The sequence below is a fragment of the Cryptomeria japonica genome, chromosome 1 (genome assembly GCF_030272615.1).
Source record: "Cryptomeria japonica chromosome 1, Sugi_1.0, whole genome shotgun sequence".
NCBI classification, from domain to species: domain Eukaryota; kingdom Viridiplantae; phylum Streptophyta; class Pinopsida; order Cupressales; family Cupressaceae; genus Cryptomeria; species Cryptomeria japonica.
The window spans coordinates 261,821,473-261,847,649 of NC_081405.1; the positions used below are offsets into that span (position 1 = coordinate 261,821,473).

At 34.7% G+C, this 26,177-nt stretch overlaps 1 protein-coding gene across 4 annotated transcripts; it reads left to right on the forward strand.

The window, feature by feature from the left end:
- Nucleotides 1-919: 919 nt before the first annotated feature.
- On the forward strand, nucleotides 920-26,177 carry LOC131073784 (protein yippee-like). Of its 4 annotated transcripts, none has more exons than XM_058010284.2 (6): nucleotides 920-1,277; nucleotides 2,563-2,747; nucleotides 6,212-6,255; nucleotides 9,098-9,206; nucleotides 25,370-25,425; nucleotides 25,544-26,177. In XM_058010284.2, the coding sequence occupies exons 2-6, from the start codon at nucleotides 2,652-2,654 to the stop codon at nucleotides 25,620-25,622; spliced, it is 384 nt and encodes a 127-aa protein (XP_057866267.1). In that variant the 5' UTR covers nucleotides 920-1,277; nucleotides 2,563-2,651; the 3' UTR covers nucleotides 25,623-26,177. The 4 variants fall into 4 exon arrangements, with proteins under 4 accessions (XP_057866267.1, XP_057866266.1, XP_057866265.1 ...); XM_058010283.2 differs by having other exon boundaries at nucleotides 920-1,272; XM_058010282.2 differs by having other exon boundaries at nucleotides 920-1,174.

Here is a 26,177-nt window from a genome sequence, read left to right on the forward strand (position 1 = left end):
GTTTTAAAAGAAATAATCATCTTTAAATCTAAGATTATTCAAAGTATATTCTTGTGATTAGTTTCAATATAAAAAGTATATTCAAACTTGACCTTTAAAAATGAATGGAGTTTTGGAAGTTCATAATGCTCATTATAATGTGTAGAATAATATCATTTTTTTATCAATATTTTAATATATATTTTTAAATGGATAATTATATGTAGTAAATTGTAGTGTAAAGAGATTTCAAGTAATTATGTAAAAATAATAATGTATCATTAGTTTAGATATCTTAAATAGAATTAAAAAGGGTTTAGAGATATGGATGAATTATTTTGTGAAATTTAAAAAAAATATTAGTTTTTGTTAAAACATGTATTTTATTACAATCCACTTCTTGTCATTATAAATATCTCTTGAATTTAACAAGTCATTATGATTATATCATAATGGTTTCACAATTATAACCTTCCTAATTTTAATTAAGAAGACAATTAAATAAATTTAAATTTATCAACAAACTATTCTCTACTTTCATACATCATACATTAAAAAAATCTACTATTTAAAATAAAATTATAAAACACAATGAATAATTAAATAATTAATTTAAACTCATATCAATTTTAAAACATTTTAATACAATTCTTTGATAAAATTCAAAAAAATGTAATTAGAAAAATTAAATTATTAAAAAATATCTGATGAGTCAAATCTGGACCCTTGCTTGCCTCGAAGGACAAGATCACATATCCATCACATTCACACAGCTTTATTAAGGAAAAAAAAAAACCTATATTATATACAGTCGACAAGTTCCATCACATCGAAGGTGAATGATTGTTCTAGATTCACACAAATGAATCTGCACCGTCGATGTTGCACATTACATATTCTAAAGCAGCTTCCCCATCATGTATAAAAACACAAATGCCTCCCTGCTAATATCGTCGCCACCTCTAAAAATCTTTGCTAAGAAAAAAAAAAAAGTAAATTGTCGTTTCACCATCGTGATGAATTCATTTATTCGCCAGCCTATGCCTATGGCACACACGTAAAAGTATTCTTTTCATCCTCTGCACGGTCTGACTGGTGAATTCCAGGAACCTCCACCAGCACAAGCACTACCGCAGGCTTTGGTTTGCTTGGTCAAAAGGCGTGCTCTCTTCTCCTCTCTTCCCATGGAACAAATGTAAGCCATGGATTTCTTGTCTCCCAAGCCACCAGGTTGCTTGCATTCTTGCATTCTCTCACACCCAAATCTGCGTTTTATCATAGGATGACTTTTAGGTAAGGTATGCTTCCCGTGTGAATTGATCATCTAGGGTATTGAATAGATTCTAAACTTGGATTAATATACATTGAAAGTTTATGGGGTTTAATGCATAATCAGGCCTTCGTCTTTAATAGTTTATTTGGACCTTCGGTAGTATTGGATTTCTTAGTTTTGATTGTTGTTGGAATCCTTTGTGGGTATTGTGATTGCTTTGGAAATCCTTTCTGGGTATTGAGATTGTGTTCAGATATCCTTTTGGGTGTCCAAATTGCGTTGAGGCGCTCTCCTGGGTTTTGAAACTGCGTTGGGAGTCTCTTCTGGTTAGTGAAATTCTATTGGAAACATTTTCGGAGTATTGAAATTTGCAGGAGTCGTCCCTGAGTGTTGAAATTGTGTCTTTTGTCCCTTCGATTATCCAAATTGGTTTTGGAACCCCTTTTTTGGTGATCGAAATTGCTCCGAGAATCCTTTTCGGGTATTGAAAATGCTTTGGGATCCCATGTCCGATTCGAAATAATATAACTTTAGTTTCCAACTTAAATGATTAATATGTTATTGTTTCCTAAAGGTTGGATCGTCTTGATTTTGACTTGAAAATATCATATATATTTATATTCCTTGTTATATTACCCCTTCCTATTCAGTCTTTAGAAAGTTATAATCCTTATTCAAGCTACACATTACATTTGAGCACATATGAACTGATTCTGACTTGGACTGTAAAGATCTTCTCTCCTATTTGCTGTCTAAACCTGTTTATACTTTCTTATGTCTTTTTGGAATTCGGTGAAATGGTGTTGTCATTTTTTCTCTGTTCTTCACTGTTACAGCTAGTCTAAATTATTCTATCAGAGCTTTTGATTTCTTTGTTAGTGTTTATGTATTTATTCAAATTAGTAACCTTCCTATTCTTCCCTTGGTTCTGTTTCATCCAAGTGCCCTTTCTTCTGTGCAACTCATATTCTATCGCTGATTTGGTAGCGTTTTGATCTTCATTAAAATGCTTTTGGAATCAGTTTTGTACATGGAAGCTGCTTTGAAAATCTCTTTCTGGTCTTGAAATTGCAGTGGGGATCTCCTCTGGGTGGCGAAATCTTTTTAATATGTTACCCTTGTGTTTTGTCTTGTTGGAATTGGCAGATGAATTAGGGCTTTTGTTGCCACGTAATCAGGCCTTTAATTGGTGTTCTCAGTTTGTGTTGTTTTGAACCATGGGCAGGATGGTTTAATTGCACAGGGGACCTTGTGTCGGTCTTGTCTTATTTAATTATTTTTTAATTGGAATTTGATTTCTGGTGTGGCAGATTAATTGGGGTCATGCAATATTTGAAATCCTGTCAGTGAGAAGCTTTGACTTTAATATCCAGGGCTGGTATTACTGCTGGTCAGTAACATGGGGAGGTTGTTTCTGGTACAGCTTAAGGGGCGGATTTATGTCTGCAAGTCCTGTAACAACCATCTTGCAAATATTGATGAGGTTGTCTCTAAGGTAGGTAACTTGTACTTTATAGCTTGAATTTTACATAGAAATCACATTAATAATTAATTTATATTTGGTTTGGGCTTTAGCTAGGTCATATGGAGGGGCATTGCTAAGTAACTTGATGACTATGCTTTTGATATCTTATGTGGCTAAGTTGCCAAGTGTATTGTCGGGAGCAAGCCCATGCATTTTTTGAGTTTGAATTTCATATTTACTGATGTTATTTGATTTGTGCATTGCTAAGTAACTTTTTAAAATTCGATGACTATGCTTTTGATATCTTATGTGGCTAAGTTGCCAATTATATTGTCGGGAGCAAGCCCATGCATTTTTTGAGTTTGACTTTCATATTTACTGATGTTATTTGATTTGTGCATTTTAAAAGCATCTTAAGGCAACCTCCATGACTAGTCATTACGCTAACGACATTTTTCCTTATTTATGTTGGTAAGAAGTACAAGGGGACCTGCAAGGCACATAGGCATTTTAAAACTTTTGTTAGTAGGGGAGTAGTGAACGGTATAATCCTACTGTGTTGTGAATTTCACTATCTGTCCTGTTTCCCTATTGATAAAGCCTTTTTGAACATGTTATGCTCTATAAGTCATCCTTGTTTCACAATTTTTACAAATGTGGGATTTAACTCAATGGCAATCCAATTATATATTTGTTTTAATTAATTGAAGGCTTCTACTGGTATTGATAGTTATATTTCATTTAGGGATTTGACGGCGACCATATCACTACGAGTAGTCATTTCACAAATTCCATTTTTTCCTCATTTATTTTGCCAATAACTACAAGGCAAGGGGGTTCAATTAGCACACAAGCACCTTTCGGCATTTGTTAGTAGGAGGAATGAAGAATGTAATCCATTGCATTGTTCAGACCATTTCTGCTTTTTACCATTTTGTGGGTTTGGCCTGATATGGGGCAATTATTGCATACATTTAAGGTTTTTAGTTTCAATGATTTATTATAAAAGAACTTTTCAATTGAGGATTGGCTTGTCATTGTGATGATGCCCTTATTGCTAATTGATTTGGATGGTCATTTTTGAGTTTTTTGTCCTTTAAATTTAGAAATTTCGCTTTCATGATAATCACACCTTCAATGTGCAGAACCATCTCTATTTTGCAACTTGTGATTTTTGTCAGATATGAAGCAATTATCACATATGGTTAATGTTTTTAGTTTCAGTGGTTCATCATAAACCTCATATCAATTAAAGATTGGCTTGTCATTGCTATGATTCCCTTATAGTCACTTTTGAGTTTTTGTTCTTAGCATTTTTTGTGGATAGTAAAAGAGAGAAGTGATGTAAAGAAAGGATAGCTGAAATGAGAGAAAATGGTATTAGACAGGATAATTTTACCCTTCATGAAATTAAAGGGTTGGTACTTTTTTTTTTTGCTAAATTACTAGATGATTTGGTTACCCCGTCATATTTGCCTCTGTGAAAGCGATACATATCTAGACATGTATATAATTATTTTGCTGTATCTAGATGTATTGTGGATACATCAGTAGTGTCTATCTGCCTTGTATTGAGGCTGTATTGAACCACTAATCTAGTAGTTCAAAGGAAAAAAATGATACTCTTTGCAACAAGTCACTTATTTGGATGTTTTACTTAGAGTGGGCGAATGACATATTTTTTTTGTTTTTGCCAAGATGTTAATATATTTGTAAAAATGTCTCTTTTCAATCACGAATAAAGCTTGATATGCAGTGCAAAAGGCTGTATTGAACCACTAATCTAGTAGTTCAAAGGAAAAAAATGATACTCTTTGCAACAAGTCACTTATTTGGATGTTTTACTTAGAGTGGGCGAATGACATATTTTTTTTGTTTTTGCCAAGATGTTAATATATTTGTAAAAATGTCTCTTTTCAATCACGAATAAGCTTGATATGCAGTGCAAAAGAAACTAGGGGAAAGGTCATTGATTCCATTCAAAGGACTAAGAAATATCAAGACTAAAATGCAATTGAAGCAATATTAATTTTGACTTTGCTGTGAGTCAACAACACTTCAACAAAGTTAGATATATAAATGTACGTAGAATGAAAATATAAAACAGTCATGCCACACGTCAATAAAATAATGAATATAGTAGCACTGTTTCTCCGAGTTTCGGGGAAGGGGCAATGGGGTTTTGGGAATGTCAATGTATTTTCAGATTTTGGGAACAGTGGGGAGGTGGATATTAAAATAACATATAGAATAATACACATAGGTAAAAGTTATTTGAACAGGTACTGGTATCACATCACATAGCTTTTATATCAAGGAAAACCAGAAATGGAAAATACAAGAGATAATTTCACGGAGCAAAGGACTTTGAGCACTAAATTCTTTCAAAAGCAATCAAATTTCATCCTAATTTTATCAGAATAATAAACTAAGCCATCATAATCTAACAATTCTGGAATTCTATCATCACAGGTTTACATTTAGCCTATGCTGAAAATACCTAAAGGCTTAGAAGTCTAGTGATATTTTTTGTCAAGCAGCATTGCTTCACTGTATTTCTGATGTTCATGTTCCTGTCTTTTTGCTATTTTGTGTCTTATGTGGGGGATAACAGGGCATGGCCATTTTCTTCTTAGAAAAGGGAAGTTTTCTTAAAAAATATGAGGACAAAGTGTAGTTTTCTGGATGCTCAGGAGACCTAGCTAGGCCCCATGGATGTGCACCAGGGAACACCTTATAATATTGCAAAGAAAGAAACAAAAGACGTATACTGGTGTAAAAACTTCCATATCCATGACCTGGTAACTTAGCTCTCTGGCTGTGGGTGTTCTCTTCCATGCTGGAGATCTGTTCATCTCTGATTGTATTGTGGAACATTTTCCCATCCCCACACCTTTCCCAATACTCAGACAAAATTAACTATAGGAAAATATTCTGACTCCTAGTAATTATTCCTGGTTGATCGACTTCTGAAGTGATTATTTGATTTTCTTGATGAACATGGACATTTATTCTTAACATTCTTCAGCTAGCTGGATTGTACCCATGTAGAGTCCTTTAAATCAGGCTGATGATTGACTTCAGACTGCTATCTGATTGCTTAACAGTGCCTAGTATATTTATGGAAATTAGAGTTTTTACAGTTATTTTATGATAGTTGGTACTTAACTTTGAATCTAGAATTCTCTGCGATTTCACAGGCATTTGTCTCTTTACTTGTGAGGCTCAGTAAAATTGGTATGGTTGATATTGATTGCATTTTGAAACTCAGAGTGTTATCTTTATTTAGGGCTTATACTGACTATAATTTCACCTTACCATAACTTATCTTTATGGTGCTTTTTATTGTGTCCAACATTTTGTACAATTTGGAAAACTGCTGATTCTAAATTGATTTTTTGAATTGAAAACTGTTATTTTAGATTGACTCACTGAAATTGCGATTGTTCAAAATTTTACACATGCTTATTGGCTATTGTTCAACTTTTTGCCAGACGTTTCATTGCCGGCATGGGAAGGCCTATCTCTTTAACACTGTGTATGTCTCTCTCCTTTCGATAGACTTTCTGGATGTTTCTGTTTTACATTGGATGATAGATGTACTGTATAATCTATCCAACTAAATTTTGTGCAAACTTAATTACCGACATTAAAAGAAATTCTTTCCTCCTATTGCATTGTGTCAAACATTTTAATTATTGATATTGGATGAAGCTTATACCTCCATCATTGGACATTTCGTAGAAACTTAATTAATGACATTGGCTGAATTTTTTTCCTCGTATTGCTTTGTGTCATCCAATTTACCTATTGATATTGGATGAAGCTTATTCCTCCATCAGCAGACAATGACGTACTATTATTCATACACATTTCTATGGTTTTAGTTTTTCATTTATTTTCCATTATTTCAAGCAAATTTTATAGGACTTACAATTGGTATTTTATACTTTTTCAATAAGACTTAGTACACAGCATTCAGAAGCATGTATAAATGGAACATAAAGACAGGTATGTAACAGTATGTGGTGCTTTATCCCCATATTTTTCAAGTGTGTATGTGTTGAATTTATGGGAAGATATCAAAGTTTTTGTTATCCTAGAATTCCACTAGATCCTAGAACAAGATATCTTGCATCTCTTTAGCTTCCATAATGTTATATGTTCAAAGAATCAAAAATTGAAGGTTCAACAAATAGAGAACTGCATAGAGATTTTATTTAATAAACTTTTATTTATTTTTCATAATAATTTTGGACTGTTACGTAAGGCATTTTATAGGATCTCGTGTCCTTACATGACTGACTTCTTTTAAGATGATCAACAAGTTAAATCTACTTTTTGAAAATAATGTGGTAGTTGTATGTTGGCAGATTCATTGGTGTAAATATCTAGCAATTGCAGGCATACATAGTTCTGCCAGGGATTACACATTTAATTAGTGTCTTTAATTTTCAGGGATGGCCATGGTTTTCCATGTTGTGGGGTCGGCATTCTTTTTTCAGATTTTAGAGATAGTGGGGGGTAACTGAAAATATTATATAAAACTTAATATTTTTGACAAATTAACTACAAAAATACTAAATAGTAAGAGAACCTGTAACTTATCATTTATGTAAACAATATGAGTAAAGTAAACAGAAGTCTATACGAAGTTGGAAAATTCAGCAATCAATTGATCATATATTATTCATCAAGTTCAAACTACAAAATAGAAAGTACAATACTACAAAGTGAAACTAACTCATGAAATACAATTGCTAATCTAACCCATAATTTGATACAATGGTTTATTTAAGTCATTGTTCGATGAAATGCCATGGCATAATCCTTATTGTTGGAACTACCAAACTTCTTTAGTTCATGCAGTTAAGCTCCAACCAACCTTGTATGTGTTCCTTGAACCCCATCAATTTTTGTCGGCTCCTCATGCTCTACATTGAATTGTGTTGTTGGATTCTCCTTATACTCAATCATCTTGTAATCCGGAAAGCACAAGGCATTGTGCATAGCCATAAACTTCCTGGGTGTCTTAGAGTTAATCTTGTTCCTGTTGTTAGAGTGGATGAAATTGTATGTGGACTAGTTATTTTGAGCAACAAAGAAATTACAAACTTGTGCTAAGAGTTTAATGACTAGTGTGTTTTCCAATATGGAGGTGCATATATTGCCACCAACTGAATGGGTTCTTCCATGCTGAAGTCTCTCTTTCTATCTTTGTGGAACTCGTGGATGCTTGAGTATGGCAAATATTGTCCACCCATGTTAAATTGGTGTGACTTCCTCTATATTGTACATCTTCTTATTGGCCTTCATTAATGTTAGGAATTCACATTACTGTTCACATGGGTTAGAATAACGTTGTGTGAATGGATGAGGTAAAGTGAGTTGTAATAATAACTCATGTATTTATTATGGGTGTTGAGAATATTGGACCATCCCTGTAAATGTTAGTATAATAATTATTAGGAGTCTTTCAACTTGCACATTTAGGGGAGTGGTTATAGGAGCTAGAACAACCTTCCTATAATATAGGAAAATGAAAAGTTCTATATATATGTTCTTTGTATTGAACAAAAAATGTATAGAACTTTGAGGATGCCTCCCCATAGTACATTTGAGTTTCCAATATTTGTAGTCTTTGATGCTTATTACCATGTGGGAGATCGCTTGTCTTAAGGCATTTAATAATGTATGCCTTGCATTGTACAAAATGAGTGCTATGAACCATTGAACTTGAAAACTTTAATATTTCTTGGAAGATTTCCGTGTTGTCCAACCCATATGAATTTGCTACTCAAGAAGTCACTCTTATATTTCTATAATAGAAATCAGGAGAACTAGGCAGTTTCTAAATTTTTTTCATCAAAAGAAAGTAATTTCAGAAGCTCTTCAAAAGTTAAAACAAATCAGGATATATTAAAACATTGTGAAATCACGTGAAGAAACTTTATGGGGGCATATACAATATTACAAAGGGCTTTTCTCAAATTTTAAGATGTCTTTCTTGGTTGTCTTTGTATATCTCACCGAGTCTTGATATACATTGAACCTTTAAGTTAAGGTTCGGAGTATATGACAAGTCTTCTCTCAGATACATAGAGGTCACTGCTCAAGGAACAATTACACTGCAAGTGTATTCTTCATGTGGGCTAGTGTTTTAAGGTTGCATTGTTTAGGTCTTCAATGAAAAATTATTAATAGGTACTTGTTAACTCCTCAAGAATCAAAGTTTTACTTTTAATTCTATTCCATAGGTGAGTTTTCTGTATTGCAATATAATCATATCTTGTATGTTTATGTTCCATTTACCGAGTTAATCTTTGCACTTTAGAAATACTGATCTGATTTCTATAATCGTGATAATGTTGTTTGTACAGTGTGAATGTATCTACTGGGGTAGTAGAGGACAGAATGATGACAACTGGAATGCACACTGTCACTGACATCTACTGTAACACATGTCATCAAATTGTTGGTTGGAAATATGTAAGTTTTTCTCTCAATACGTGTTGTGAATTAAATTATATCATGTTTATTACATTTGAATTGCTATTTTAGATTTTTCATCTGAAGCTTCATTTTTTCTTTTAAATTTAAATAAATAAAAATCCCTGTTTTTGCTTGGGGAGAGGAAATCTACATGCATGATGATATTCAGAAAAAAACAGCACAACTTAGAAAGGATTCTATTTCATTCCTCAAACTTACAATATCTTTGACAAACAGTTTCTCTATCAACCTGTTCTTGCTTCACATCACCAGTGCTTTCCTGCTTGGATCTCTGCGTTTCTAATCTCTCGTGAAGTCTGTTCCTGGACTTCCTAAATCATTTTATGCCTCTTCTTTTTACTAGGATGCTCCTTTTTTCGCTCATGTTTTGGTTTTGTTGAACTTGGTGACTTATCTGCAATCTGTCAATTGCTTGCTCCTTGCTGCAACCATGTCACCTGTTTGAGAACTTCATTAGACTGTTGTATCTTTGGGTGCAACACATGTTAGACCTTTTCTTAACTAAAATTTGAGAGTTCTTTGTATGTTTTCAAACTCTCTGCTCCTGTGTAGAGACTCTTGGCAATAAGCTGTCATATGTCGTTCTTGATCCAAATCTTTAACTCTTGAAGGCAACTCTTTAACTTCACTTCCATATGTGGCATCTTTTCCAATTGCAGACCTGTTTGGCAAACTGTTTTCTTCTTGTTTGAATCCTTAATACCTTGAGACTCCAGTATTCAACCTACCATATGATGTCTCTGGTGACCTGACAAATGAATTCATTCCTGGAATCTGTTTCTGAGATATCATATTTTTTTTATCATTCCCTTCTCTGGATGCTTACATTCTTCCCAGCCTCGAGCACAGCTTTGACTTATTGTGTTCATAACACAGAGAGACTAGCTGTGTGCTTGTCTGTATATGTGACGTGCATGGCATCTGATGGAAACATGCTCACAATCAAGTTGTTATTGCCATGTAAGAATTTTGTTTGGTGAACAAATATTGTCTGAAATTGGCTTTGCTCAAATCTAGTTAAGAACAGTTCCAACCAATAGTGGTTATACTAATTAGTCAAGGATCCCCACTGAAGAGAGTATGTTGCCACTAATTCCATTTTCGGATACTGGCCATGTTTTCTATTTTTGGATCAAAACCTAGCCCATCTCTTGTATTTTGTCAAAGTGGAGAATTCCTTCTAGTTCATATCACAACAAATAATTTTTTGCTCTAAATCTCATAGCAAGAGTAGCTAACTTCCAATTTTATTGCCTTGTCTTGTATTTTATTGTCTTAATTGTGCTAAATAATCCTCCTCCAGTGTTCAAGAATTATTCTGCAAAACTTCTAGAGTTGGAAGAAAGTTCTGATACACAGGATTCCTAGCTGTTGTAGGCAGACATCTGCTCTTAAACTTTTAATTTCCAAATACCAGTTAATTTTCCATCAATGTATTTTTCAAAACCTGGAAAATTAAACTGCTGCCCTTCAACAACCTCTTTTTAAGAGATAGTTTTGCATTCACTGTATTCCTTGACCCCAATGCCTCCCGTAGTTTTGGAGAATGTCTACATTTAGAAATTTCAAATTAGTTCTCATTCAATTTGGAGGATGTAGGTAGATATTGCTCTTACAATTATAACTTCCAATTACTAGTTGATTTTCCATTAATGTACCTTTCCAACCCAGGAATGAAGCTGTTTGGAAAGTATGTTAGTCTTCACATGGGTGTTAGTAATATTAAATTTTTTGTTAGGTTTGTTAGTCATATGTATAGGATAATATACAATTATGTTGTTGTACGAGTGTATGTTTCAGTTGTAAAAACAACTCTAACAATTAGGGAGTTGTTCGTATAATTTAGACACCATAACTCCTATAAGTGTGTAATGTATTGAACAATGATATTGAAGAATGAAATAATAAATTATATTATGATTGTTTTACTCTCTCTCTGAAACCAGTATGGTATCAGAGCAGGAAGTCATCATGACTTTGTGAGCATATGTTGATTTGATATAATGAATTAGCATTGGAGATTGTGACAGTGGCAAGAAGGACCAAATCTTTACTGCAACGTAAAAGGTAGGGTACAGTGGAGCTTGGAGTGCGTGTTTGAGACTCCTCAATTCAATCTGATGTACATGGAGCCGAGACCCTCAATAGGTTTTTCCTAAATTATTAGCTATTCTTTTGATAAAGTTGCTGCAAAATAGTGGAAAGTTTGCTGTTAAAGAATTGTGGGGTGCACCACTTGCTCTCTCACCTCCATTGAAGACGACAATTGCGAAAGTAATGCTTCAGATTCAAGAATATTTCGATGTCGATTCCACTTGCAGGCTCAACATAACTGCCTATGAATATGCAATAAAATCAGGTACACCAACTGAAAGAGCAGCTCTTTACTACATGTGAAGATATGCCTAAAAATTAGATAGGAAGCAAGCGACTTGCAAGAGTACTCAATGCAAAACTTTGAGCAGATCCGTGATATATAGGCATCATTGCAAATTTAGTTTACAAATTAGATCAAAGTGCTCTACAAGTAGAGGCCACAATCACCCCATTGATCACGGAAAAGAAGCTATTCTATCAAAGGTACCATCCAAGTATTTTGTCATGTTTGACCTCAATTTAAGGGTGGGGGTTTGTAAGTAACAAAATTTCCTAATGATTTTATAGTATGTATAATCCTTGGAGGTTCCCCTATCACAAGTTTTAAAGTGTATTTTGAACTTGACAGAATTTGTGGACCTTAGTTGGCCAAGGTAACTTCCTTCAAGACATTCATCCATTTATTCAGACTACACTGCATGAGTATAATGTCTTTGTATTTTCTTATGATCAAACGGGCAATGGAGATGTACATATGGGTGGCATCTATCTCTCACAAAGTACTTATCCAAGTTCTTGTTATTTGATTTTTCTTTGATAAAGATTTCTCTTTTATGGATTGTCTCATGTCCATAGTTTTGTTAGCCTGATTGTCTCATGTCCATAGTTTTGTTAGCCTTCTTCTATTAGGTTAGTATTATCATTTTTATTTAGTCCTTTAGAATAGGTTCTATTTTCATGAATCATTCATTGTCACCATAAAGTATGTTTACCAAAAAGTGTAAAAAAATGAAATTATGAATTTTTTTTTACCTCATTTGCAATTGGTTACATTTTTGCTTGTATGCGATGTCCACCTTTGGAGGGATGTGGAGGCAATTTTATAATGAGGCATTATAAAATCGAGCCTCAAAGAAAAAGTTTGCTAATTAAGTGGCAAACCTACTTGGAGGCAGGAGGCAACAGAGGAAGGAGACACTCAACGTCTTCTTGTCAGTGATACCAACGGGGCCGCTTATCAGCTTTGGTGGCATTTTGTTTTCTATCGTGGTGTGTGCTTCAGTTTTTCTAATAATTGGAAATTTCACATCATGGGTGGGAATATAACACCAATATTCCATCTCAAGTGGCAGTGATAAGTTCCTATATTGTTGGAGATCGAGTGGCACAATATAAAAACGTTTGCTATTTCTATTCATATGTGTGTTGTTTCCTTCTGTATCCTCTCAGTGTAAAATATTGTAACGAACACAAGCACTAGTGTAATGCAGTTCATGGATCTTAAAAAAGGTTAGTGGTAATCCAAAAAAACCATACGAGGTGAACATATGAGTGCGTTCCTATTTTGTGTCCAGGATTGTGGTAAACTTATTTAAAACTGTGAAAGGTTGATGAGAGGTTCCTTTCATTTGAAACAAGATCACGAATCACAAGAGTTGGGCCTACCACAGTTGAAAGTGTTAAAGTTTGAAAAGAGGAGAATGTAGACATCATTGATATTGTAAACAGTTGTATAGGAGAGTGGCTGGCTACAATGATCCTCTGACTGTCGGACTTCTTGGAAGTGTGGTCGGTTGGTGACGAGTTCATTGGAAGTGAAAGCAAGATAAGTTCTCGTATGTAGGTGATCATGTGCAGCAAGATCCATATAGCAATATGCAGACCTAAAACTATGTGTAGGCATACGATTCTGTTTTCAATTTATGTGATGTTTTTTCTCCCCGTGAACTAAGGGAAGGTGTTAGGAAACTATGTTAGTGTTCTCATGGTTGTTAGTAATATTAAATTATTTGCTTGGTTTGTTTGTCATATGTATAGGATAATATAGAATCATGTTGTTGTACAAGTGTATGTTTGTTTGAATTATTAAAACAACTCTAATTATTAGGGAGTTGTCTCTATAATGTAGGAATCAAAACTCCTATAAGTATTGTATTGAACAATGGCATTGAAGAATGAAATAATAAATTATATTATTATTGTTTTGCTCTCTCTTTCTGAAAACCAACAGAAGCTGCTGCCCTTTTACAACAGTTTTCTAAGAAGGCATTTTTACATTCACTGTTTTCCTTGACCCTGATACCTCCTGCACAAAGAAAAATACAGTTGTCTGCAGTGGTGGATTTTGTAACTTTTTTAATTGCTGATGTGAATCTGTGGCTATGTTCTCCGGTCCTGGTTATGCCAATCGCGATGTTCAGTAAAGCACTCATGTGGCCAATTTTTTGGAGGACTCAACTCATTTTGCCCAAACAGCCTCAGTGCATAGGTGCACCAATTTTTCTTTTTGTTATGAGTACTGCAAGAAGTCTTATTTTTTCATGACGTTAAAAATATTATACTCTAATTTTAGCTCTGTTCCACTACATTTCTGGGACAGGGATGCCAGGGGATGGTGGGATGGGGACACCAGGCAATAGTGGGACCCATTTCATGGAAGGCAATCTAGGAGGCAATTTGTTTGTGTGTGTGTCTCTATATATGTATGTATGTATATACATAGTATGATGTCAGGATCAAATATATATATATATATATAGATGTATTTATGTACATTGAAACGGTAGGATGTTTGAGTGTGTGTGGGTGCACGCATGCATCTTGGTCTCTCAGTGTTCATATGTACACAATATAATGTACATATGTGGATGGTTTGCTTACTTGTTTAGAAGATTGTTGAGAAGACTTTTAATATTGAGAGTAAATTCCCTAAGCTTTGTTTCATTATCTTGATCCAAGATTCCGAGAACTAGTTTATGGTTGCAAATACAATTGTAATTGCATCAGATAAGGTGTACATGCACACACACATGCATGCATTGTGCTAAGTTCTTTAGAAGTGTTTTCTATTTAACTTTTTAGTTTTGGATTAAATTCTCCAAGCTTTATTTGATTTTCTTGCTTCAAGATTCCATGAACTATTTAATGGTTGCAAAAACAAGTGTAATTTTGCATTAGATCTATGCCTTCATTAAAACCATTGTTATAGACAGGTCTTCTACAATTATATCTAAATTACATAATAATATTATTGTGATAGTGTATTTCTGTCCAGCTTTCCCAGTTCCCTTTTGCCATTCTAGTCACCTTCTGCTTATCCTGCAAAACAAATTTTAAAACCTTCTCCTGCAAAACAGATTTTCAATACCTTCTTCTGCAAAACCACTATGTTAACTGTTAGTGTCAAGAGAAGAATAAAGCCAATACTATTTATGTACACTCTCCCCTGCTGTTATTCTAGACTAGGTTTCTTTCCAAATAGGTCAACATCAGAAATTGTTGGTCCTACTTTGAAAGATTACCTAGTCTACAATAATTCTCAGAAGCGAAAGCACTGGTCAGCAAAGGGTTGATACTACCACAACCTCTCTAGTCTGCACTTTAGATTCTTACTATGATAATCAAGATTTATGTCTCATCTAAGTATAGTTTAACTATAATTTGATATTGTCATACAGTGAGTATCTTACCCTTCGCTATGCATATTATATCAAAGAAAATAAACAGTTCACTATGTGTCTTGAGCTATCTATAGATCCTATCTGTCTATGCATAAGATTCATTATAATAATTATAGCAAAAAACTATGTAACTGGAGCTTAATCTTCTTCCCTGTCATCTGCAGCTTCCATACCAGAGGCCTGTGATTTAGTGGGATTATCTGCCTGGAAGGGTGTCCATCCTTTTTCGACCATGTAACTCACCCACCACTCTCCTTTCGGTTCTTTGACCACTTCCAGCCATTGCTTAAGGAATGCAATGCTTCTAGCAATCTCTGTTTGTCTTTGGTTGCAAAGACTCTGATCCTTATTACTGAGAATGGGCCTTTTGAATTCTACGTTAAGCACCTCCCCCTTATCAATGGCTTCCGCCACTTTGGAGTAATGAAATTTGAATTTTAGAATCAGTTATTTTCATGCAAAAGTAAGGCCATTACAAATTTGTTATATAATAATCTATAAGTAGTACTCCCAATGACTACAGAGCTATTGAAGTGGTGTAGCCCAAGTACATTTTATGGCATAAACATCAATTTCTCAAATCTTATTTTGCTGTTTCTTTCGGAAGTTTTAAATTGTAAAATAATAATTTATATTAATATTAGGGTCTAGGATGTATAAAACTTTAAATGATTACCCTTCATAGTATTTTCATTTTGTAGGTCCAAAAAAATTTAATTTTAGAATGAGTGATGAAATGTATTTGTCTTTGACAAAAAATGAACTTTTTGTTTCTAATGAAAGTGGGGATGCCTGACATCCCTAAGATAGTTAGGGGATACCACAAATGCCTTTGGTTGTCTTGGGGACAACTAAGGGATGCTAAATATTTCTCCAAAATTACTAGGGATAGCTAGACGTTCTCAAGATGCATAACCTTATTAGTTGGTGTTTTTGGGATGAGACAAGGATGAAGACATAGGGTTGATGAGGGGTGCGGACAAGTCCTAGTTTAACATGGATATTTAGTGGATTATATGTTGAATTATGTTATTGGGTATGCCTAGATCACTCAGCATACCAAACTAAATGAGTTAAGTTCAAAACCTAGGATGGGTTTATCTTGGATATGCTTTGGACGCATCCCTAGTTTGTATTTGGCCTAGGTACACCTCATTGTACCCAGGCAGAATGCATAGGTCTACGATGTACCTTGGGCAGACCTAGGTAAATTGGGGCATATGGGAAAAACTAACATGTTTTTTGAATTAAATATATTTTTAGGACCCCAAAAAACTCATTTCTCTTAATCTCATTTAAACTTTGTAAATTTTCTTCTCATAAATGTTTTGAGTTTCTGAATCCTCATTACTATTTCTTGGGAAACAAGAGAAGCAAAAACAAGGAATAAAATTTATAAAAGGAATGATGATATTGCATTTCAACTAGTAGCATTCACCTTTGGCCCCATACATTTATTTTCCAGCCACTCCTTTGCAACTTCTGAGTTTCTGAATGCTCATTACCATTTCTTGGGAAACAAGTGAAGCAAAAAACAAAGAAGAAAATGAATCAAAGGAATGATGATATTGTACTTCAACTTGTAGCCTTTGCCTCTATTCTCCAGCCACTCATTTTTAACCTTTATACTATCCTCTTTATTCATTTTTGAGTTTAATAAAAATCAACAAATCTTTAGCTTAGAACAATAATTTTTTTTTTGATCGGTACTTAGAACAATAATTTATTATAACTTGTTTTTATATAGTAAAATGTGTTAATTAGTTTAATGAATAAATATGTTTATAAAATTATATATCTCACTTAATTTTTTATTATTTTATAACTGGCAAGTTACGATTCTTGGGTTGGCCCAAATAAGTGAAGGCCATTATTGGGATACCTTCTCCTTTCTAGAATTAATGCTAACAACTATTTCAACATAGATATGAACATTATATTTTCACCTTAGATATAAAAACGGGAAGTCTAAAGACACACTGAGATTTATCAACACCATATTCCAACTTAGATATTAACACAAGAAGTTAACAATGGAAATCCAACAGTCACCACATAGAATTCTAGCTTGGATGTTGCTTTGGGGAACTTGAACTCAAGTCTCCACAATGAGAACCTAATGCTTTTACCAATTGAGCTCAATGATTGGTGAAAAATGGCCATGGGGTCAAACTAATTATATCAAAAGTTTAAAGAATTTAGGGAAAAAAACATCAGCTCTAGGTGAGAGGGCCGCAGTGTTACAACCCTTAGTGGGGCGTGATTAAACAAAAATTGCGGAGAAACACTAACATCTATACTTATTGTAGCCACCATGAAACTAGACAAAATATGAAAAAGAACTGTGACTGCCTTCTTCATTTTCTTTAGCATTGTCACCTTCTTCTTCTTCTAGGATAGCAAAAGAGTCAAAGACGAATCAATGCGTATTGTTGGGGTTGTGCTTGTTGCACACTTTAGACAGTCTACCTTGAGCTATTCTTGTGCCTTCTTGGTAGAATTCTTGAAGTCAACTGCCAAAATAATGAATGGAATCTAGGGAGCTGCCATCACATTGGCTTGCATTTGCAAGTACAATCTCTTGGAGTTTGACTCCTGTAATGTCATCATTTTGAAATAGAATTTAATTAAATATTAATAATAAAATTAGCATTTAAAAGAACAAAAATAAAATTAAAATGAAAATATAAAAGAATATAATTAAAAATTTAATTAAGTTAATGAATGGACAAAAGGCATGAAATGATAAGCTTTGATTCTCCCATATATGAGGTATAAAAGGGGAGAAGAGAGCCTCATTTGAGAGGGGTATAATTTGGGAATCAGAAATGCAGATCTGATTTAATAAGAAGTGCAGATCTGATTGTGAAAGGTTGTGCCCCTTTCAAAGTGCAGAAATAATGAGGAGTTGCACTCTTTCAAAGGGTGCTAAGGGTGTGTCTCTTGCCAAAGGGCATACATGATTAAAAGGTATGACCTCTCTCTCACATTGAGAGATATAAAGGAAAGGATTCAAAGCATCCAGTGAGAAGATCCATCAATCAGATAAGAACAGAACTGTTATTAAGATTCATGCAAAACCAATAATGATATCTAATATTGATAATAATTGATTCCTATTACTAATTATATTCTGATTATGTATATCCTCAAGTAATAGTGATTATTATTAACTGATTCTTATTATTATAATATCCCGATTAATGTATTTGCATTAATAATTACTGGCATTCATGATTTGTTATGAATGGTTGCCATGGTTTGAGAAATGCGATGAAGGGAAAGGCAACGACCTTTCAAAGGGCTCGTTACCACTAAAAGGCATGACTGTTGGTAGTGGTCTCTCCACCCACAATAGTAAGGATAAGTACCTTTTAATAGACATGAGGAGGAAGAAAGGGAAATCAGGTAAGATGGGAAGGTTGCCAGCAAGGATTAATAGCAAATAGGGTCAGCAACAGGTATGTGAGGATTCTGACCTAGCATTCTGATTTAGCATTGCAGCATAACAAGTCATTCATATTGTTGAAACTAAATTACAACATATGATCCCAATTAAGATAGATTTCCTTAATATGCTATAAGGGTGGGAGGCAAATGTTATCCAAGTCTATATTAAAATAATTACATACTGTAGGACTGGTAATTAAAGAATGAATTTAACATAGTGTGTGTGTGTATATATATATATATATATATATATCCGTGGATGTAATCTAAGGATGGATGATACAACCAAAATCTGTTTATAATCTGGAATAATACTGCATTTCAATGTAGTGCTGATAATATAAGGGACAGCATAACGATTATAATGAAATGATGGCAAATAAAGGACTAATGATGATAACAAGATATTATTAACATAAAGCATTGATGATAACCTGATATAATGCGCTAACATAATATAATGGAACTAGTGATGACAATGTTAAGTATAAACGGTTATAGTAACTGTATATCTGTGATGGACTGAATTGGACATTAAATATAATTTCATTGGAATATCATAGGCAAAATTGTTCATTGTATATAAGGGACCCTCTCTTAGGTATGCCACTCCATAGTGGATGCTTAAAACTTGTCACATGGAGCCAAGAGGGGTGTAGCATCTGCTCTTGGGCTTAAGAGAGGAGGTGGTTGTGATGAGGGGGAATGGCAATAGGACACCTCACTGGGTATGCCACTCCATGATGGATGCTTAACACTTGCCACATGGAGCCAAGAGGGATGTAGCATCTGCTCTTGGGCCTAGGGTGGAGGGTCTCTTGGATGCCTTATCCAGCTAGCCTACCCTAGTGCACTAAGAATTGGATAATAAAGAATGACAACTAACCTACAATCTGATTTCATCTAACAAATATAATACTAATGGTAAATAATACATTAAAGGATTGTATCACTCAATCTAATTCATTAGTATATGTTTCAGTTTATAAGTATTACTTCATATGTGTTCTCTAATTTTGTGTTGCAGGAAAACTGTATACAAAGGCACTCACATAAACTTAATTACCTATTTTAGATTTGGGCAAGTTTAGGTTAATTTAAAGTTTAACTAATTAGGGGACATTACAACTGCATCCTTTTGATTTTGTGGCTTTTAGGAAAGTGGCTTTGAATATCGAATCTATACTAAATTTCACCCTGTGATGATGGTCCATAAACATGAATTGTCACCGAATGTGATTTGGAAACTCTTCTTAACTTGAGGTCGATAATTCTTCCCAAGAAGGCAATTCACCTCTTTTTTGCAAGCAATCTAAGATTCATATTTGCTATTATTGTGGGTGTCTTCTTCACCAAAAATGAGTTTACAGAAAAAATACCCATGAGAAGCTACTAGAAACTGCTCCTTGCCATGATGTGTAGGCACTCTCACATGTGACTGCTGCGTTATTAATGGTTACTCTTCAACTTTGTGGCAACATTTGCTAGGAAGTTTGCTAATTGGTTGATTTCTTATAATATATGTTGTACTGAGAAGGTGGGAGAGAGTCTAAAAGTGACCAAGCATGCCACAAAATATTGTTTATCTTCCAATTGGGTGAACACCTCTTGCAATAGCATTGACTGGCATCCTAAAGTTCCTCTCAATCTGAATATTCTTGATTCTATAATGAGCACATGGTTGGAGGTCAAGAAGAAACCCTTGAGCCTTAGCTTCATTGGTCTTGCCAATTTTCAGTTTCATTGAGGTTGCATTCCCAAAAACATCCAGAGGCCTGATCAACTTTAACATAATTGCCATGCCAGAGTTTCCATTTTGGATTCATTGAATCTTAGTTCCTTCAATTAGGAATATATCTAGACAAGATATATCCAATTTGTGCTTTATCAAAGGGCTTTTGTTAGGAGCATTTAAGCCTTTAACATTCCATGAGATGATCTTGATTGTTTGCTAGGAAAGGATACACCCTTCCTAGACCTTTTAACTATATCTTTGATTTTCATTTGACCTTTGCGATTCCCTCTATCTCTAGAATCTTTTTGTTGATTTTTTTTCCTCTTCATTTTGATCTCCACATTTTGATTTATCAAATTTTGGATTGGTTTGACTCACAATTTGTTCCTTGGAGTCTAAATCAAAATAATTTTCAGTCCAGTCTCCTTTAAAGTCATCAATGTGGTCTGGATTTGTGATAACCTTTTCCATTGAATACCTTATTACCACATCAGATTGGAAGAGGACACAATGATCTCATTGGTGATCCTGAATAGGTCAAATGCCACTTCAAGAACTGACTTTTCTTTAGGTATACTGGAGATTTAAAAATTATACTGTAAGCTGGACTTTGGATCTTTGATGAGTGCCTGAACCAAGGAATTCCGAACTGTGTTTTGACTAGCCTGCCAAGGGCACGAACATTGATTATTGTCCTTCGAAGTGGATTGTCAGAGCAAGGAGGCGGATTCAAATCTTTTTCAGAGGGCAAATTTTCAGCTGTTGAGAATTGTCAATCTGGTACAATCTATTTTTACATTCTTCCAATGAATGAACATAATTGAAACATCCCTTGCAAAAGATAGATGAGCCCTCAATTTGAATTTGCTGCTCCCATTTGCCTTTCTCAGAACAAAGCTTGATGATTGAAGGCAAAGGGCTGGCCATGTTGTCGATGATGCATATTCTTGTATAACTTCCACTTCCAGCATCACTTTTTGCCTTTTTCTATCCCTATTTATGAATCTGCCAAGGGAGTTCCCAATTTTTGCAAGAATACAAGATTTCCAATATTCAGAGGGAAGAGCATATAAGGGGATCAAAAACTAATCCCCAATAATGTATATAAAACCACACCATCCATCATCCATGGATATCCTTGTAATTGATTTGCACCAAAACCAAAAAGAAGCCTTTCAACAATGATCTGAGATGACATCCTACCCACAGTTATTCTTACATTTTTTCTGAATTTGATTTGTGATACGTCATTGGTTTGCCCATTTAGTGAAGAAGGTATTATTTTGTAGATGATGTTTTGACACTTTGAGATCTCTACTTTTGAATGTTATCACTTTTCTTTTCTCATGTATCTTATCTGCCTTGGGATTGACTGAGATTTTGTTAACCCCTCTTGTGATCAATGAGCTGGAAATGACATCCACAATTTGGTTAATTTTCGATTCAGAATTGATCAAGGGTTTTCCCATGTTATCAGAACTTAGTGTTGTTTCCATCCACAAGTCTGTTTTTAAAATCTCATTTTTCAGGAGACTAGGTACAGCTGTAAAAGGCTAGTTTTCTATTCAATAAAGTAGGGTATGAATCTCCTGCTGTATCATAATTATCTTTTTTCAAAACTTGGACAAGCTGGCCCTCAGAATCAGGCCTGTAGGGGTTTGATTGGAGTCAATTTGCTTTCCATTGATTCTGATCTATTACACCAGCTTTGAATCTGTAGTTCTTATGGCTTCCCTGGAATGACTGTGCTTCAAGCTCTTTTCTGTCATCAACATTTTTGGTCTGTTGCTCCTTGATACAATCTAACTGTCATTTGCTCTGCAAATGAACAATGCTTATCTTACAATTTTTTCACCCCTGACCAATTTTGTATGCAAAAATGGTGACATTATTGGTATGAATTTAGCCACGTTTTAATTTCATTTTATATATTAATAATATTTATAGATATTAATTAACTGACGTTATATTTATAGATTAAATTTATTGTTAATATATTTAATATTTATCAGTGAGGCTGCTGAACGCCTCAATGGTCTAGCTTTTCAATAATTATGCTCTCTGTCTACTTTTGGCTGATCATAGAGCGACCTCTGGCTAGGTTTTTGTTCTGTTTCTCTGGTTGAACTGGTTCTGTGTGCCATTGATTGTTTTAACACTTTGTCTTATGTTTGTTCCTGTTCTCTGTGTTTTAGTTCTATTTTTATGTCTTTGTATAAGGTTATGTGGCCCTTTCAAAACCCTTACTTTTTCTCATATATATCTATATAGTCATGAGATCTAAGAGTCATCCCTCTAGTTATTTTTTTAATTTGCAATCACCTTCTTTTTATTGATGTCTGTCCATTTTAAATACTTAACATCTTCCTCATACTCTGAGGATGCTGCTGATGTATAAAGAGGCTAGTTGATCTATTCTATTCTAGAATCTGCAAATCCATCCCCACATCTCTGTTCCTCCTATGTCAGAAGAGACATTTCGATCTTCATCTCAGTTTTAAAAGGAGCTGCATTCTGTAGCTTTTGAACTACATGAGATTTATTGATTGTCATTTGATAGAAAGAATTTTGTCTTCCATGTATTTGGAACTTAGATGAAACTCCTACTTCATCAACTGCCATGGTACTCTCAACTGTCTTTTGAATTGAAGAGGCCTCAGTATCCTTCACAACATCCACATAGCACTGTGGAGTGGAGAAGAGTTTGAACCATGCTTAACTTGTTAAACAGGATTCTGTGAGGTGCCTAATTCCATATTTACCTTCACGGACCCCTTATCACAAGGGCTACAGCTGAGCAGCATTCCATCATGTACCTTTTTTTGGGGCCAATGGCCTGCCTATCAGACAGTCCAAAATTTGCTTCCAAAATCTATTCTCCACTTAAACTATACCTTCTCTAGCAAACCTTGGAATTATCAAACTCCACTTGAATCCCAGCCTAAGTGGAACAAATTAGTCCTTCCATTTCAAGATCAAGCTTCAAAATTTACCCAATGCATGGAAACACAAATCCACCCAAAACTGAAGAGGGAGATGTCGTAGTTGTACCAAAACAGGCAATACCATAACTATTTCCATAATTGGTTTGGCACAAGGAACCATGGCTTCACCAATAATTTATGCTCATCCCATAACCATAGGCCTTTTCCCAAAATCTACAATTTATTCATCTGTAATTTACTATGCAGCACAAAAAGACATTGCACACTAGGAACGATTTGTACTTTTATCTTTTAAAAACTGAGACCATTTATTAGAAATCCATTCATGCAAGGGAGCAAGCCAGGCAGAGTTGAACTAACAGATGGGACCCATTTTTGAGAATTTTTCCTTTTGAGAGAGGATGCCTTTAATCAGCACCACCAATGTATGCAGCCTTGAATTCAGAGGAATCTCAGGCTTACACATCAGTTAAGCTGCTGCTGCCACATTCCCTTGAGTTTTTCCCTTATTGCTGCCCTTGATTCGTCAAAAAGACCAAGCACAAGAATGTTGGCCACCCACCAATGCATCATTTCCCTGAATAGAGTGCTTTTTGTCCTTGTCCTTCTTGCTAGGTGTGAACAGAGCCATTGGCATCATGCCATGTGCACCATCCTGGCTCACTTCCAATGAAACCAATGACTGCTTTTCTGCATGACTGACACCCCTTGCCAAATTGAGATCCGAACACCTTGTATGTTGCAGCACAGAATCTGCAAAGCTCACTATCATAGGGTTTGAGAGAGCGGGAAACTCCATTTTGAATTTGAATATGGATTAGATCAGCCCCAAAGGAGGATGTTCTATACTTATATTGGTATTATAGTACAACTGAAACAAGCTGTACCAAACCTGAGAAGAAAGTGGCAAATCTAAATTTGAACTGGCAACATAGACGTAGGGCAACTATCTGCTGTTACACTTAATTATGGTTTTAAGGAGTGGAATATTGAACTTAAAGCATTATGGTTTGATTATATGGTCTTCTATGCAGAACATATGCATATCATATGAATGTTAGTTGTAGCCTATTTTTATGGGGTCCATTTTCCATTTCTTCTCAATGTCCTATTGATGGTACTCTGTTGCTTTCTGATTCATATTTAACCATCACATTTTTTTGTTGTTGTTTCTCTATCCTTTAATGCTACATTATATTATTAAGAACATTCATTGTTGGAAACTGTAAAAAAGGTTGTATTTAAATGCAGTGTTCCATGGGGTTGCATCCCCACCAAAAAACCTCATATATCCAAGATGGGGATGTTTTCGAGACATGAGGACTTGGGGGAAATGTCCCTCAACCACACCACCACCACCTCTGCCGCCTGGGATATGTCGTCAAGACGTTGGGGATGCAGAAATGTGGGGACTTGGGACTCCCAGGAGTTTTTCGACCATCTCAGGGATGCCTAGGAGTCTCTCACAGATGGACAGCCAAATCTGCATTTTTTTCAAAAAAACTTGATTTTATTTTCAATCGCTACGGCCAAGACTAAACTCTAATGGCCTATGAGCTCTTCTTAAACCCCACAAACCCTACAAAACACCCTCAAGTACTCATTTCGATTCACAAAAACAAATCAGCAAGTTGATAGTGTGAGTGTGAGTGAGTGCTGCAAGTGCAACATGAAATTGTGAGTGAAGTGCAAGAGGGTTGAGAAGGAGCAAGAAGAAGAGTTTGGGGATTATTAAAGGCCTTAATTCACTCGATTTTGTTATTTTGAACATTTCTAGTCATCATTGTAATCATCATTATGTAATCTTGAATATAAACTATAATATAAATTTCAAATTCGACATTTTCATTGTTTAATGTTAAATTGTTAATGTTCACTTCAAAGTTCAGTAGTTTCCAAATTTTGCTAATTTGCCTAAGTACCATTTATAATTCTTTTAATTGTACATTTTTTTTATAACCATTTTTCAAGCACTATATGTATTTCTGCACCACTGCTCTACCACTGCTACGCTTCCCCTGCCTGCCCTGTCCCCAAACTTAGGCCCTTGGTTGTCCTGCCCTTGAAATCTGTCCCCACATCCCCCCATCAGGAAACTCCATGGAACTACAATTTAAAGAAAAAACTGGACATTGAGAACTTGATTCTAACAAATAGACGCACTATATGCTGCAGGACTTTTTTGTGTACGATATTCTAGAATCTAAACAATGTAATGATTGCTAATTGCAGGAAGTTGCACACGAGAAGAGTCAGAAGTATAAAGAAGGAAAGTTTATTTTGGAAAGGTGAATTCCTAACTCGTGAAACTGTCTGCTTTGTGGTTCTTCTGCACAAATCATATTTCAATGAAGTTAGGTGCCCAAAACATATTTTGATGAACAATTCTAACTGTATTTCATGCAGGAATAAATTAGTGGATTGCGATGGGACAGATGTGATTATGGGTGTTCAAGGGGCTGGGAGTGACATTGATGATCCATGACTGCAAAATATCAAATTTCTGAATGGATACCATATTCTGAATACTGTTGCATGCTACCTTAATTAAAACTATTCTTGATTGAAATGACTTTCTGTATATTCCATTAATTTGTACAAAATTTTTTTGGGAATCAGAAATCGAAGATTCTGTTCCCACATTAAGGCTGAAAAAGAGTGAATACTTTGTGAGCATTGTGAGATCTGTATCAGCTAACTGTTTTCCTTTGTTCATTATGTATAGGATATTGGATAACTGAAATTTCATTGGGATTGTGAAGGACAAACCTTCGGCTTGAAAGTTTATATGTATATGTACATATATATTATATATGGCAGAAAAGAGTTCATCTTGAATCGACATTAGGAATAACATGGAAGTTCATGTTAGATGCTATAAATGCATTTGGCTTTCTGGGTTTCTTTAGTAGCCCTCAAAGCATCTCAAGGCTGACTTTTAAGAAACGATTTTCACTGAGTTTTGGATGTAAGTTGTATGCAATTGGCATGTGGATTGCTTTAGTCACCTAATTGACAACTTGAGATACCTTTTTCTTAA